This window comes from Lampetra fluviatilis, chromosome 10 (genome assembly GCF_964198595.1).
Source record: "Lampetra fluviatilis chromosome 10, kcLamFluv1.1, whole genome shotgun sequence".
Taxonomy (NCBI): domain Eukaryota; kingdom Metazoa; phylum Chordata; class Hyperoartia; order Petromyzontiformes; family Petromyzontidae; genus Lampetra; species Lampetra fluviatilis.
In genome coordinates, this window is record NC_136284.1 from 12,428,912 (window position 1) to 12,446,250 (window position 17,339).

The window sequence follows — 17,339 nt, forward strand, 5'->3', positions numbered from 1 at the left end:
TTAAAGACAATGATGAATAAAGATAATGTTATTTTAAGCACAGTATTGTGACATTTGCTGCTTGTGTGCGGGTCTCGAAAATCAACACATTAGTGGAGAAGTGACTTCCTCAACTATTCCTGGGCCTCGCTGAGGTCAACTCAGACATAAATGAATACATGGGAGTGTCAACGTCAGCACTGGGATAGAATGAACGCTAGGCATGGGCCATAACACCCTCTTGTGTGCTGGCTTTAAACAGATGCTCGCTAAAAGCAATTTTCTTAAGAGCCCTTATGGCTATTAGGCCATATAATCTCACTTTTTGATAGTCTGCAGCATAAAAGTAACAAACCATTCAAATATAATTTGCATAACTTGTAAGTAATCAATTCTTACACACAGAATTTGATGCATCTCCCATGAACATAGGAATCAATTTTAATCGATGACTTGATGTATGGTATCGTTGTACCTAATGGCTGTACGTAAGGAATATCTGTGTGTGCGTGGTCCGCATACTGTACCCTGAAGAAAAACGTCCACACCTTTTGGATTCGTCATCGTTCACTTGGAAATTACTTGTCATGCACACATTTTTCTCAGCCTAACTTTTTCTATCGAACTTAGGACAGCCAACCAGCTCTAGGGAAATCACTCCTTGGCAGTTATATTATACACATCACAGAGCATTACTACTCAAACAGTAATTTCACCTCAACGTAAAAAAATATGTTTGCAGACAAGTAAATTGCCAATTTTGACTTATAACTTTCATGACTGCAGGGATTCATGATCTTGGTTCTATTGGTAAAGTCACGTAGATTAGAAGATGCAAATAATAAAATAAAATAAAAAATGTAAAATAATAAATTCAAAATAATAAAAGCAAAAAACCCACGATTAAAAATAAAATAATTAAAAAATTCATACAAATAAATTGAAAATAGTAAAAGCAAAAAACCTATAACTTTCAATCGCAACACAAGCGGTTCAATCTTAATTTGGAGCTTTCGTGACTGCAGGAATTACTCTTTGGTTCTTTCGGTAAAGTCACGTATAAAGATAAAATAATATGCTATTATTTAATACTATAAAATAGTATGCTATTCATTAATTTATTATTTTATCTTCATACGTGACTTTACCGAAAGAACCAAAGAGTAACACAAGCGGTCTTCATCAGGCGGAGAGAAAAGATGGGGCAAGCCTCCAAATGCAAATGCTTATAAGGGCTTTCAAAGTGAGCAAAGCTTTTAAATTGAGCAAATGCCAGTGCCATTTGTTTTTATTCTTATGTACACAATATAGTGAGTTTGCATACATAAGCACAAGCTAGGTCATATACAATCAGTATAGCAGTGTGTCAGCAAAGTCCTGTCAAAATAAAAAAAATCAATACATGTTTGCAATCGTTATGTATACATTACGAGTTAAAGATGGCCCCTGCTCTTTCCTTCGCTGATAGAAGAAATGTTATATTGTCCACAATTTTCCAAATAATGTCCAGAGTATCATACATGCATGTTAGATGATGGCGAATGCAACACTGGTGAGTGGTGTACATGTGTATATTTATTTTTTGGGCTGTAAGGAAAGATGGTTGAAGTTGTGGAATCCAACTCATTGCATGGAGCTTCTAAATTACTGCAATCTCTTACAGCTTCAGTAACAAAACACTTCGATTATAATTACAGCAATGTAATCATGGAGCACAACAGTTTGAGGGTCTAATAGCTATCTTGCAATACGGGAGAGGTATGTGAAAGGTCTGAAAACAATTCCGCAACAATGATCATTTATCACAGCACTCATCATAGCGCAACTTTCATCTTAACCGGTCCCAGGATCCCTCTTCACAAGCCACACGGACTAGCATGATAAAGTTTTGTCAAACAACCTGTGGAAATGATGCACCATGGGAACACCTTCATCCAGATGGAGGATTTCACCGAGGGCTGTAAATGTTTGATGATTAACTGATTTGTTGTGATAAAAACAATAACTATGCTTACTTAGTCATAACATTCTAATTGAGTGTTAAGACTCTTTCAGGAGGGTTCTACGGTGGGATATTTGATAACTTCCATTATTTTAAGCAATATTCTGCATGTGTTACAAAAACACATTATACAGCTATAGCTAATGTGCCCTTGCCCAATCATATCCAGAGCCCACAAAAAGCTGCGTGTATTTCCACGATATGTTATTCCAAAGTAAAAGCTATTGCTCTTGGCATTCATAACATTCACCCCCAGTGCCTTTAAATGTTTTTGTTTCTGTTCAGTTTGAACAAAATGGATGAGCAGCCGAGATGAGTAACAGCAATCAATACAGGCCAGCACAGACTGTAGAACGCCGGCGTGCACGAGTTAATTAAAGCTGATTTTAATATAGGGCACACTAACTCTGACCCCTCAAGAGTAACTGGCTCCAGGGAATGAAGACTTCAAACTGGTAACCTTCGCACAATCAGGAGAGGTTCCTGTCTTTTCTATGCTCAAAAAAATGTCAGCTTTCAATTTCAGCTGCTGGTAAACCCTTTTGAAGGCCGAATTTATAATGCAGCTCATGCTTTAATTATGCTGTCCTCTTAAGGTAATCAACTCGGTAGCCAGACCATATAGAGCTCCCTTCTGCATCAAGTTGCCAATACAATAATTCAAGACAAGCTTATATTTCTCCTCCTAGCAGTTGATGGACGCTCTATTCAAACAAAACTTTTATGCAGAACATACTACTCTAGAACATTGCACTACGCATGGTGTACAAGAATTAAGATGGCACTCATTGTATTGCTCCTAAGCAATGACAATGACTGCACCGGGCTCCTTATAAATTGCTATTCTTAGGCTATGCGTTATTTGCTTTAAATTAGGTCATCCACTTGTGTGGTTTCTGTGAACTAAATGCCGATCGTGATGCCAATGTTGGATTCATGCCAGCGGGCATCGGGGGAACAAGTACACTCTGTGTTGTAATCCATGCTAACAGATGATCCTCAATAACATGGCATCCACTGCACTTTAGACTTTCAAGAACTTCGCGAGGCGTTTAATGATTTGCTTAAGTTACGGTATAAGAAACAAAGGCAGAGGTCGCCGGTTTCCATCTCCCATGATGCCAGGTGACATGATGGGACACGATTATTAAATCGCCACCCCCCTCCCCCCCACGTTGCTCAGCAAGCTATGCCTGTCCACCCACAGCAGTACAAACAGGGGCTCTCTAGAGCTCTCCCTGGCATAGACCCTTCTGCCAGCAGTTCAGCACTCCCACCTTGATCTATGGTGCAATGTTTAACGTGCTTTTGTGCCACTACTCGCTAAAGATTGAACATTTATTTCCAGTCCCATGCACCTGACAGGGCTTAAGAAAAGAAAAATGATTTTCAAAGCCATCTCTTTGAGCAATTTACGGCAGGTCTGATTATATCCAGGTCCATCACAGTTTCCTTTCGGCACTGTTGTACATGGCACAAACAGTTTGCGGGCTTTCAAAATCACTGTCAACTTCTTAAGCACAACTGATGAAGCATTGTGGTCATTTCATTGGTTGCCTCCTTACAGTATTTATTGACAATGAAGGATCAAATAATAAAAATCACTTTATATTAGTATTTTAGTATTATTGTATTATTATTTTTCTATCTACGTGACTTCACCGAAAGACCCATAGAGTATGAATTCCTGCAGTCAGTAAAGCCTTAAGTCAAGATCAATATTTAGTTCTTTTCGAGTTTGTTCTTCAACTTAACTGCCAAATCAGTGTCAAAACAGCAATTCATAAAATAATTGCCATGTCAGACTGTGGGGAAGCTAGATTTTGGAAGACAATTATCAACATAATAAGAATACATCTTATAGAACACGGGCAGTTTCCATAATGCAGTACTAATGTATGCATGTTGAACTTCTTTGGCACCATACGTAGCCAACCATGCTAATCGGAGGTGTGATACTGGTCAGTAGTTATTGTTGAACACAGACAAGGTGACATTTCTTGTCCACCGATTCAGTGGACATTTTGGACTCTTGACTACAAATGATAGGAAATTGATTCATAGTACCGTATGTCGAACCAGATTTGGTGGTTAAATCAGCTTATTCATGGATGATATCCCACTTCAGAGATGCGTGACTAAAGGATTTCAATATTAGAGACTGATAAATAATATGCTGTAAATTGTTAAAACTACTCGAACAAAATTTGGGCATAAGATGTGAATGTAGACGAACATGAGACAAGATCAAACAGACATGGATTGGACAAGTCAAGACTGAAAGTAATTTCAGACATCATATTGTCCATTATATAAAAAAAAAACTGCTGGTATGGCATATAACAGGGACCAATACTCTTTGGTTCTTTCGGTAAAGTCGCGTAGGTAGAAATAAAATCAAATAAATCACGACGTTTCAAACGCAGCACAAGCGGCCCGTCTTCAGGTGAAAATCGCGACAGCTGCAATGTCTGCTGCGAGTAGCACGATGTCTGCTCCCTTGATGTCTGCTCCCTTGAAGCAGACATCGTGCTGCTCGCAGCAGGCATCGCAGCTGTCGCGATTTTCACCTGAAGACGGGCGCTCGTGTTGCGTTCGAAACGTCGTGATTTATTTTATTTCTACCTACGTGACGACTTTACCGAAAGAACCAAAGAGTATGGATTCCTGCAGTCACGAAAGCTTCAAATCAAGATTGACAGGGACCAATGTTGGACAACATTACTGATATAAACAGAGCAAAGGAAATAAATGAAAATGATAGGACAATCCAAAGCAAGATTCAGCTAGTAAATTCATGAGAATGTGTCGTATTAATTCGTATTAAATCGACACAATAAAGTAAAGGTTCCAATATGGAAAGACCTTCGTCCTCCAGCGGTGCAAATAATGGTCAGCTTCCCTTTATTTGACATATTTCACCCATGGCTTCAAAATACACGATAAGACATGCATTGCATTATTAACAGACACGAATAAAAATACAACACTTGAAATGTTAAACACTCTCTTACATTAAAAATCAGCAAATGCTAATTAAAATAAGCTTGGCTACTGAACTGTTCCCATGCAATGGATGCTATTTCATAGGAGGAACCAGTAATTAATCATCTGCTCTGAAGAACATTTTTCATGAGGTGAAAAGAAAGGACTCAAGCCAAGTGAATATAGGAGTTAATAGACAGTATAATACCCAGGCCAAATTCTGAAGCAAAAATTAATAAAAACTCATTTTAAACTGAACCTAAGCCTTCACTCATAACCAAATCATTTGTAAGTGAAGGCATAATGTGTGATATGATGATAGTGATGATGATGATGTACAAGAGACACTGATACTACAAGTGTTATATGTGTAATGCATGATTTAAAATGTAAATGTGCACCTTTGCAATGGCTTGCTTACACCACTGCTGGCAGAAGGGCCTCCCTAGGGTATTTGGTCTACTCTTCTACGCTGTCCAGATGCATTGGAAGACATGACAGTACCAACACTTTTACCCCACAGCACACGGCCACGGCGATCGACTAAGTGTGCTGCGGCCATTTATGCTACTGGGAAGACAGAAATGGGTGACTTGAGAAACTTTCAACCGTCACTCTGGGAGATGAAACAGTGAGTTCTGGATTGCAAGTCCAGGGTGCTAACAATGACACGATGGCAGAACCACTACACGTCACTATAATCCAAGTGCAAAGCCTTATTAATGGCTCGCAAAAAAGAGCCCTATACACAAAATATAATTCCTGACTAGCCGTGGCATATTGTGCCATGTTTCCATGACCACTGGGAACAGTGGTGGCTTGGTTCTCGAAGAGGGCCGAATACAATTTGGAGCCCACATTCTTGCTGCAGTCATCCCAGACCGAATTGTTCCAATGTAAGCTCAGTTATCTCAGATCAAACCGATCCACGTGAGCTCAGCCATCCCAGATCAAACCGATCCAAGTGAGCCAAGTCATCCCAGATCAAACTGATCCAAGTGAGCCAAGTCATCCCAGATCAAACCGATCCAAGTGAGCTCAGTCATCCCAGATCAAACCGATCCAAGTGAGCTCAGCCATCCCAGATCAAACCGATCCAAGTGAGCTCAGTCATCCCAGATCAAACTGATCCAAGTGAGCTCAGCCATCCCAGATCAAACCGATCCACGTGAGCTCAGCCATCCCAGATCAAACCGATCCAAGTGAGCCAAGTCATCCCAGATCAAACCGATCCACGTGAGTTCAGTCATCCCAGATCAAACCGATCCACGTGAGCTCAGTCATCCCAGATCATACTGATCCAAGTGAGCTCAGTCATCCCAGATCAAACCGATCCAAGTGAGCTCAGTCATCCCAGATCAAACTGATCCACGTGAGCTCAGCCATCCCAAATCAAACCGATCCACGTGAGCTCAGCCATCCCAGATCAAACCGATCCAAGTGAGCTCAGCCATCCCAGATCAAACCGATCCAAGTGAGCTCAGTCATCCCAGATCAAACCGATCCAAGTGAGCTCAGTCATCCCAGATCAAACTGATCCAAGTGAGCTCAGTCATCCCAGATCAAACCGATCCAAGTGAGCTCAGTCATCCCAGATCAAACTGATCCACGTGAGCTCAGCCATCCCAAATCAAACTGATCCACGTGAGCTCAGCCATCCCAAATCAAACCGATCCAAGTGAGCTCAGCCATCCCAGATCAAACCGATCCACGTGAGCTCAGCCATCTCAGATCAAACCGATCCAAGTGAGCTCAGTCATCCCAGATCAAACCGATCCAAGTGAGTTCAGCCATCCCAGATCAAACCGATCCACGTGAGTTCAGCCATCCCAGATCAAACTGATCCACGTGAGCTCAGCCATCCCAAATCAAACCGATCCACGTGAGCTCAGCCATCCCAGATCAAACCGATCCAAGTGAGTTCAGCCATCCCAGATCAAACCGATCCAAGTGAGTTCAGCCATCCCAGATCAAACTGATCCACGTGAGCTCAGCCATCCCAAATCAAACCGATCCACGTGAGCTCAGCCATCCCAGATCAAACCGATCCAAGTGAGCTCAGCCATCCCAGATCAAACCGATCCAAGTGAGCTCAGTCATCCCAGATCAAACCGATCCAAGTGAGCTCAGTCATCCCAGATCAAACCGATCCAAGTGAGTTCAGCCATCTCAGATCAAACCGATCCAAGTGAGCCAAGTCATCCCAGATCAAACCGATCCACGTGAGCTCAGTCATCCCAGATCAAACTGATCCAAGTGAGCTCAGCCATCTCAGATCAAACCGATCCAAGTGAGCCAAGTCATCCCAGATCAAACCGATCCACGTGAGCTCAGTCATCCCAGATCAAACCGATCCACGTGAGCTCAGTCATCCCAGATCAAACCGATCCAAGTGAGCTCAGCCATCTCAGATCAAACCGATCCAAGTGAGCCAAGTCATCCCAGATCAAACCGATCCACGTGAGCTCAGTCATCCCAGATCAAACCGATCCAAGTGAGTTCAGCCATCCCAGATCAAACCGATCCACGTGAGTTCAGTCATCCCAGATCAAACCGATCCAAGTGAGCTCAGCCATTTCAGATCAAACCGATCCAAGTGAGCTCAGTCATCCCAGATCAAACTGATCCAAGTGAGCTCAGCCATCCCAGATCAAACCGATCCAAGTGAGCCAAGTCATCCCAGATCAAACCGATCCACGTGAGCTCAGTCATCCCAGATCAAACTGATCCAAGTGAGCTCAGTCATCCCAGATCAAACCGATCCACGTGAGCCAAGTCATCCCAGATCAAACTGATCCAAGTGAGCTCAGCCATCCCAGATCAAACCGATCCAAGTGAGCCAAGTCATCCCAGATCAAACCGATCCACGTGAGCTCAGTCATCCCAGATCAAACCGATCCACGTGAGCTCAGTCATCCCAGATCAAACTGATCCACGCGAGCTCAGTCATCCCAGATCAAACCGATCCACGTGAGCTCAGTCATCCCAGATCAAACTGATCCACGTGAGCTCAGTCATCCCAGATCAAACTGATCCAAGTGAGCTCAGTCATCCCAGATCAAACTGATCCACGTGAGCTCAGTCATCCCAGATCAAACCGATCCAAGTGAGCTCAGTCATCCCAGATCAAACCGATCCAAGTGAGCTCAGTCATCCCAGATCAAACCGATCCAAGTGAGCTCAGTCATCCCAGATCAAACTGATCCACGTGAGCTCAGTCATCCCAGATCAAACTGATCCAAGTGAGCTCAGTCATCCCAGATCAAACCGATCCACGTGAGCCAAGTCATCCCAGATCAAACCGATCCACGTGAGCTCAGTCATCCCAGATCAAACTGATCCAAGTGAGCTCAGCCATCCCAGATCAAACCGATCCAAGTGAGCTCAGTCATCCCAGATCAAACTGATCCACGTGAGCTCAGTCATCCCAGATCAAACTGATCCAAGTGAGCTCAGCCATCCCAGATCAAACCGATCCAAGTGAGCTCAGCCATCCCAGATCAAACTGATCCACGTGAGCTCAGTCATCCCAGATCAAACTGATCCAAGTGAGCCAAGTCATCGCAGATCAAACTGATCCACCTGAGTTCAGTCATCTCAGATCAAACTGATCCAAGTGAGCTCAGTCATCCCAGATCAAACTGATCCACGTGAGCTCAGTCATCCCAGATCAAACTGATCCAAGTGAGCTCAGCCATCCCAGATCAAACTGATCCACGTGAGTTCAGTCATCCCAGATCAAACTGATCCAAGTGAGCTCAGCCATCCCAGATCAAACTGATCCACGTGAGCTCAGTCATCCCAGATCAAACTGATCCAAGTGAGCTCAGCCATCCCAGATCAAACTGATCCACGTGAGTTCAGTCATCTCAGATCAAACTGATCCAAGTGAGCTCAGCCATCCCAGATCAAACTGATCCAAGTGAGCACAGTCATCCCAGATCAAACTGATCCACGTGAGCTCAGCCATCCCAGATCAAACTGATCCAAGTGAGCTCAGTCATCTCAGATCAAACTGATCCACGTGAGCTCAGTCATCCCAGATCAAACTGATCCAAGTGAGTTCAGTCATCCCAGATCAAACTGATCCAAGTGAGCTCAGTCATCCCAGATCAAACTGATCCATGTGAGTTCAGTCATCTCAGATCAAACTGATCCAAGTGAGCTCAGCCATCCCAGATCAAACTGATCCAAGTGAGCTCAGCCATCCCAGATCAAACTGATCCACGTGAGCTCAGTCATCCCAGATCAAACTGATCCTAGTGAGCTCAGCCATCCCAGATCAAACTGATCCACGTGAGCTCAGTCAACCCAGATCAAACTGATCCACGTGAGCTCAGTCATCCCAGATCAAACTGATCCAAGTGAGCTCAGTCATCCCAGATCAAACTGATCCAAGTGAGCTCAGTCATCCCAGATCAAACTGATCCAAGTGAGCTCAGTCATCCCAGATCAAACCGATCCACGTGAGCTCAGTCATCCCAGATCAAACTGATCCACGTGAGCTCAGTCATCCCAGATCAAACTGATCCAAGTGAGCTCAGCCATCCCAGATCAAACTGATCCAAGTGAGCTCAGTCATCCCAGATCAAACTGATCCAAGTGAGCTCAGCCATCCCAGATCAAACTGATCCACGTGAGCTCAGTCATCCCAGATCAAACTGATCCAAGTGAGCTCAGTCATCCCAGATCAAACTGATCCACGTGAGCTCAGTCATCCCAAATCAAACTGATCCAAGTGAGCTCAGCCATCCCAGATCAAACTGATCCAAGTGAGCTCAGTCATCCCAGATCAAACTGATCCAAGTGACCTCAGCCATCCCAGATCAAACTGATCCAAGTGAGCTCAGCCATCCCAGATCAAACTGATCCACGTGAGCTCAGTCATCCCAGATCAAACTGATCCTAGTGAGCTCAGCCATCCCAGATCAAACTGATCCACGTGAGCTCAGTCAACCCAGATCAAACTGATCCACGTGAGCTCAGTCATCCCAGATCAAACTGATCCAAGTGAGCTCAGTCATCCCAGATCAAACTGATCCAAGTGAGCTCAGTCATCCCAGATCAAACTGATCCAAGTGAGCTCAGTCATCCCAGATCAAACCGATCCAAGTGAGCTCAGTCATCCCAGATCAAACTGATCCACGTGAGCTCAGTCATCCCAGATCAAACTGATCCAAGTGAGCTCAGTCATCCCAGATCAAACCGATCCACGTGAGCCAAGTCATCCCAGATCAAACCGATCCACGTGAGCTCAGTCATCCCAGATCAAACTGATCCAAGTGAGCTCAGCCATCCCAGATCAAACCGATCCAAGTGAGCTCAGTCATCCCAGATCAAACTGATCCACGTGAGCTCAGTCATCCCAGATCAAACTGATCCAAGTGAGCTCAGCCATCCCAGATCAAACCGATCCAAGTGAGCTCAGCCATCCCAGATCAAACTGATCCACGTGAGCTCAGTCATCCCAGATCAAACTGATCCAAGTGAGCCAAGTCATCGCAGATCAAACTGATCCACCTGAGTTCAGTCATCTCAGATCAAACTGATCCAAGTGAGCTCAGTCATCCCAGATCAAACTGATCCACGTGAGCTCAGTCATCCCAGATCAAACTGATCCAAGTGAGCTCAGCCATCCCAGATCAAACTGATCCACGTGAGTTCAGTCATCCCAGATCAAACTGATCCAAGTGAGCTCAGCCATCCCAGATCAAACTGATCCACGTGAGCTCAGTCATCCCAGATCAAACTGATCCAAGTGAGCTCAGCCATCCCAGATCAAACTGATCCACGTGAGTTCAGTCATCTCAGATCAAACTGATCCAAGTGAGCTCAGCCATCCCAGATCAAACTGATCCAAGTGAGCACAGTCATCCCAGATCAAACTGATCCACGTGAGCTCAGCCATCCCAGATCAAACTGATCCAAGTGAGCTCAGTCATCTCAGATCAAACTGATCCACGTGAGCTCAGTCATCCCAGATCAAACTGATCCAAGTGAGTTCAGTCATCCCAGATCAAACTGATCCAAGTGAGCTCAGTCATCCCAGATCAAACTGATCCATGTGAGTTCAGTCATCTCAGATCAAACTGATCCAAGTGAGCTCAGCCATCCCAGATCAAACTGATCCAAGTGAGCTCAGCCATCCCAGATCAAACTGATCCACGTGAGCTCAGTCATCCCAGATCAAACTGATCCTAGTGAGCTCAGCCATCCCAGATCAAACTGATCCACGTGAGCTCAGTCAACCCAGATCAAACTGATCCACGTGAGCTCAGTCATCCCAGATCAAACTGATCCAAGTGAGCTCAGTCATCCCAGATCAAACTGATCCAAGTGAGCTCAGTCATCCCAGATCAAACTGATCCAAGTGAGCTCAGTCATCCCAGATCAAACCGATCCACGTGAGCTCAGTCATCCCAGATCAAACTGATCCACGTGAGCTCAGTCATCCCAGATCAAACTGATCCAAGTGAGCTCAGCCATCCCAGATCAAACTGATCCAAGTGAGCTCAGTCATCCCAGATCAAACTGATCCAAGTGAGCTCAGCCATCCCAGATCAAACTGATCCACGTGAGCTCAGTCATCCCAGATCAAACTGATCCAAGTGAGCTCAGTCATCCCAGATCAAACTGATCCACGTGAGCTCAGTCATCCCAAATCAAACTGATCCAAGTGAGCTCAGCCATCCCAGATCAAACTGATCCAAGTGAGCTCAGTCATCCCAGATCAAACTGATCCAAGTGACCTCAGCCATCCCAGATCAAACTGATCCAAGTGAGCTCAGCCATCCCAGATCAAACTGATCCACGTGAGCTCAGTCATCCCAGATCAAACTGATCCTAGTGAGCTCAGCCATCCCAGATCAAACTGATCCACGTGAGCTCAGTCAACCCAGATCAAACTGATCCACGTGAGCTCAGTCATCCCAGATCAAACTGATCCAAGTGAGCTCAGTCATCCCAGATCAAACTGATCCAAGTGAGCTCAGTCATCCCAGATCAAACTGATCCAAGTGAGCTCAGTCATCCCAGATCAAACCGATCCACGTGAGCTCAGTCATCCCAGATCAAACTGATCCACGTGAGCTCAGTCATCCCAGATCAAACTGATCCAAGTGAGCTCAGCCATCCCAGATCAAACTGATCCAAGTGAGCTCAGTCATCCCAGATCAAACTGATCCAAGTGAGCTCAGCCATCCCAGATCAAACTGATCCACGTGAGCTCAGTCATCCCAGATCAAACTGATCCAAGTGAGCTCAGTCATCCCAGATCAAACTGATCCACGTGAGCTCAGTCATCCCAAATCAAACTGATCCAAGTGAGCTCAGCCATCCCAGATCAAACTGATCCAAGTGAGCTCAGTCATCCCAGATCAAACTGATCCAAGTGACCTCAGCCATCCCAGATCAAACTGATCCAAGTGAGCTCAGCCATCCCAGATCAAACTGATCCACGTGAGCTCAGTCATCCCAGATCAAACTGATCCAAGTGAGTTCAGTCATTTCAGATCAAACTGATCCACGTGAGCTCAGCCATCCCAGATCAAACTGATCCAAGTGAGCTCAGTCATCCCAGATCAAACTGATCCATGTGAGTTCAGTCATCTCAGATCAAACTGATCCAAGTGAGCTCAGCCATCCCAGATCAAACTGATCCACGTGAGCTCAGTCATCCCAGATCAAACTGATCCACGTGAGCTCAGCCATCCCAGATCAAACTGATCCACGTGAGCTCAGTCATCCCAGATCAAACTGATCCAAGTGAGCTCAGTCATCCCAGATCAAACTGATCAGCAGCACCCTGTCCCCCCAGGGCACGGTTGTAGCAAAACACACACACGTTCTTTTTTTACCTTGGCTGACCCTTGAACCAGTCATTACATAATGTGGCTAACACAGAAGCTTGAGACGTTTGCCATTATGTCATTTGTTACGTTCAACTTGCGAGCCATGGTTGTGTCAAAAAAAAACAAGAGGGACAGGGCAGCGTGGGGGTTACGAAACCAATAGATGTCAACATCGAATAGTCTAATCTAACCTAAATTGACTTTTATTTAAAACAAACGACTTGTTTTAAGGTTGCTTCCTGACATCCCCCTGGCCAATAACTAACTATATGAGACTGTGGAAGGGGAGATGGGGGGTGCAAGCCTAATGGTATGGTTCATGAAGTGTGGGGACACAAACACAGGCCCCTGGTGCTGATCTCTGGCCAACAAAACCGAGTTTCGCCTTGGTTGTTAAAACCGCTCGGTCAACATTCGCTAAGTTAACGAGCGTCTACTTGTCACTTGCACTTAACTTGCTGGTAGCTCACATGTATAAACATTTACAAAAAATGCGTCCTGATTTTGTCAATAAATATTTAAGCTGGCAACGGTAACCAGTGCAGCTGATTTCCCATTACGTTATTAAAAAGTGCTTTACTTAAATCATGAATCAGGACGGCATGGCCTAAATGTTCGGTTGACGTCATACTTGGAGCTGCGTTGCTTACACAACCCACCCTGTGCTTCGACAGGTCAAACTGTCTGTGGCAATCTTCTTGGTTCTTTCGGTAAAGTCACGTAGAAGGGAAATAATAAAATAATAAAAAATATATCAAGCTGCAGTGCAAAGTCAAAGATAATCTCACATGCACTGAAAGACACCTTGATATCATCAGACATGTCCTAACATTATTTAAAAATATCCTTAAATGCGGCTCTATTGAGATACTATAAATAGATTGAGGAATCCGGAACTAATTTGACGTATCAAAGAATCGGTAAATGTCATTCTGACATGGCATGCACATTTTCCTATTCATTCGTTTATTTTGTCCTTACCAGACTCATTGGCTCCTTTATCCGCCTTCCACCACATGCTCAGTCGTACGATATATAACCGTGCTTTAACAAGCGCCAACCCGACATTCCCCAACTAACCTCGGCAGTGCGTTCCTTCGTCGTAGCCATCCGGACAGTCATTATTCCCGTCGCATAGCTTGCTCATGTGAATGCACAGCTCGGTTCCAAGGCAGTGGTAGTGATTGACCTGACACTTCATCTCATTCGGCTTCTGACCTATAGGGGGAGAAAAACAGAGCGAGAAGGAAAAGGTGACGGCAGTGGGCGGGGAGTGGAGGGCAAAGGGGGGATAAGCGAGAGAGAGAGAGAGAGCCAACAGACACAATTCAATATCATTCAATAAAAGGTGAACGCACGCCCTGCAGGGCTTGCACACAGACAGCCCCCCTCTTTTACGGCTGCCCGGGCGTGTTGGACACGACGCAGGCATATACAACACGGTTGCAAGTGGCCAAGGCCCTGTCTCTATCCCACCCGTGACCGTAACGAGAGAACAGGCTGGTTACGCCCACGAGGCAAGCGGTAACACTTGAACAAGATGAAGTGCCTACAGCCCAATGGTGAGATCTAGTGTAAAGTGGGAGGGGGGTGACACCAAAACTATGGGGGGGGGGTGACACCAAAACTATGGGGGGGGAGGGCAGATAACACAATCAGTGCGAAGCAAACATTAAAACACATTTTCCATTGCAGTGGTTCCCAATGTAATGGAAAACATTACACTTGGGAACACTGCAATGGAGGGGGGGATTTTAAAATGTCATTGCTAGTTATGAAAAAATGCCCAAAGCAGGAATGTTTTAATGACATTTCACTCGACTATACAGTGCATACATTGGCCTAAAGCGTTTAAAGTGAGAGGACATGCAGATTGGGGGTTAACAGTAATTTCCAAACAAGGTGCCAGCACTACTGAGATCTGACTTCAATTCCTCCGTGACCACTCAATTAGACCAACTTTTCAATTGAAGTCAAGTTATGGTCTCAAGACTAGCACCGAATATATCCTTGTCCCGCTCCGAAACCTTATATCCGAGTAAATTAAAGGAATTCATTCACAGACAAGGTATGAAGAGCACAAACTCAAATTATGTCTTGGTATTGTCATAAAAATCTCTCGCCAAACAAAAACCCACGGAGCCTGCATTTAACTTTCAACTCATGATGTATGGGCCCATCCTTGTGACACATGGCTCTGCTCTAGATGTGGAGATTATGCAGATAATGAAAAATCCTTAGACCTACTTTTACAACAACAAAAATGCATGCATATACCGTGACAAATCCTATCTTGAAAGTTCATGGCATTGTACCTGCATTGCAGCATAGCATTTTTTTTATTTTGGTAACACAGCTAACTCTTGCAAATCAGACTATCCTAGGCCTCTTGAGTTCTCACCTCGTTAAACAAATAAAAGTAACAATTTTATATCGCTTGGCTGACTAAAACCATTTGATTGACTGTCATGAGGCAAATAAGCGCGTAGCAGTGTACGGAAAAGTGTGACACCTGATGTGCTTATCATGATCAAAGTCACGTGAAGGATTTTTCAGATGTAAAAATCTTCACAGCAGTCTTTCTCTGACACATGGGGCAAAATGCACTGTGATATGTCCTAAAGGATTCTTTACGTTAAAGTCATGATGCCTGGGGCACAATTTGTACGAATTGTAAATGAATAATAAATAAAAAGCAGAAGAGAAATAACACATATTCTCAAAAACATTTAAAAAGTATCGAACAATTAAATGTTGTTCACATACGCATTAATATTAATGAAAAGATTAGCCAAATGTTGGTATTTCTGTACTATTAAATACAATTAAGATTACACGTACATTTTAGCTCGTAACTAATAACAGAAACCAATAGCAGTAGTGACGTATTACAGTGCACATTAATTACAGATCTATAAACCTTTTCAAGAGCAGTTATTTTTGCATGCCAGTATGTTTGCCTTTGAGCGGCTATAAAAACGCACCCATGAGCTGAAATGCTCTGATCAAGAGCACGTGAGCAGCAGCAGCAGCAGCAGCTTAAACAGGCATCGGCCACTCTGGCCTTGCCGCTGGATACTTTGCGCAACAACAGACCTTATCGCTAGCAGCATAGGTAGGCAACGGGCAGAGTGAGACCCACATGAAACAAAGTGGAAGAGATCGGTACAATCAATTAGGTGAGTCTGCCAGTGCAGTTGAGGGATTCTTGAATTTCCAGTCCCACCCATGTACACATTTTCTTGGCATTGCGTAAGTTGTTGCTGCACCGTAACCTCATTTCGCTTAAATGTTCCTTCATATTACACGACTTCGCCCCACTTTCGCAAGGCTTCCCAAGAATGACACAAGCTATGGCTTTGAACTTTGGATAATGGTGCTCATTGCAGACAAATTAAAGTCTACCAGGCAGCCAAAACTCAAAATGTGCACTATTTGTGGTGCAAAGGGCTCCAAAGTGTGGTGCCAACAAAAACTGATGCTTTTGTAATGTCTTTGCAATGGTTGAAATACTGGTCAACTTTATTATAGAAAGGGGATTACTGAAGGGCAAGTACATTTTTGTTGATAATAAAAACATCAAATAGACATTTCATAATTGTTTTCGCTGTAATCAAAGTCAATATGTAATTTTCGCTGATCTTTACACATGCGTAGACAGCTGAAGAAAAATTAACTGTAGGAGATAGTGCTGGTAGTGAACATCCCAAACAAGGATGTGATGTCACCCGCATCATACAGGCATCACATCTTTGTTTCACCAGTGCTGGTGTTGTGCCACACGACACCAAACATTTATTTTAGACCCATTTGACATGGAGTTTGGCCTAGGCCAGCCTCAGAGACAAAGTGCCAAGAATGTTTCGATTTAAAGCTTTCGCGACTGCAGGGATTCATCTTTTTGGTTCTTTCGGTAAAGTCACGTAGAATGGAAATAATAAAATAATAAAAACTTAAACATAATAAAATAATTCTCAGACGCTGTCTCCCCGACAGACCTGGTCTTCACCTGAGGACGGCTGCTTGCGTTGTGGCCGAAACGTCGTGAGAATTATTTTATTATGTTTAATTTTTATTATTTTATTATTTCCATTCTACGTGACTTTACCGAAAGAACCAAGAAGATGCCAAGAATGTGTTTACAACAACCAATACACGTGCAACAATGTATGTTTTTATTGAACGTACATTTTTTCATAATAAATTTTTTTTATCTTTTTTGCTAAGATTTAATGTCTGTTTTCAGAAGTAAACATGTACTACAAGATGTTTTGAATAAGCTTCATGGCTGCTGCTGGTGCTGCAACAACTCAGACTGCAATGCTCCATCAGAGCTTTTGAAGCGTTCGTAGTCTCGTGGGAAATAGAAGGGTGATAGGAATGAGAACGACACGGTGCATCTGCCTGGCAGGGATTGTTTTCTGTCAAGCCCACATGCGCTACGACGCGTAAAATTGCTTCTCGAATGTGTCGCTTCACCTTCTCGGAAAGCTGAGGTGCCCACTTATTTGTAGCAATAATGC

The 17,339-nt window shown here is 43.9% G+C and overlaps 1 protein-coding gene across 8 annotated transcripts in view; it reads right to left on the minus strand.

Moving 5' to 3' along the window:
* LOC144934588 (prolow-density lipoprotein receptor-related protein 1-like) overlaps window positions 1-17,339 on the minus strand; it is a 308,957-nt gene that overhangs the window by 189,703 nt on the left and 101,915 nt on the right. For all 8 annotated transcript variants that reach the window (XM_078860553.1, XM_078860550.1, XM_078860552.1 and 5 more), the window contains one exon: window positions 13,897-14,034. In XM_078860553.1, coding sequence (XP_078716679.1) covers window positions 13,897-14,034 — 138 coding nt within the window. The remainder of the gene's footprint in view (window positions 1-13,896; window positions 14,035-17,339) is intronic.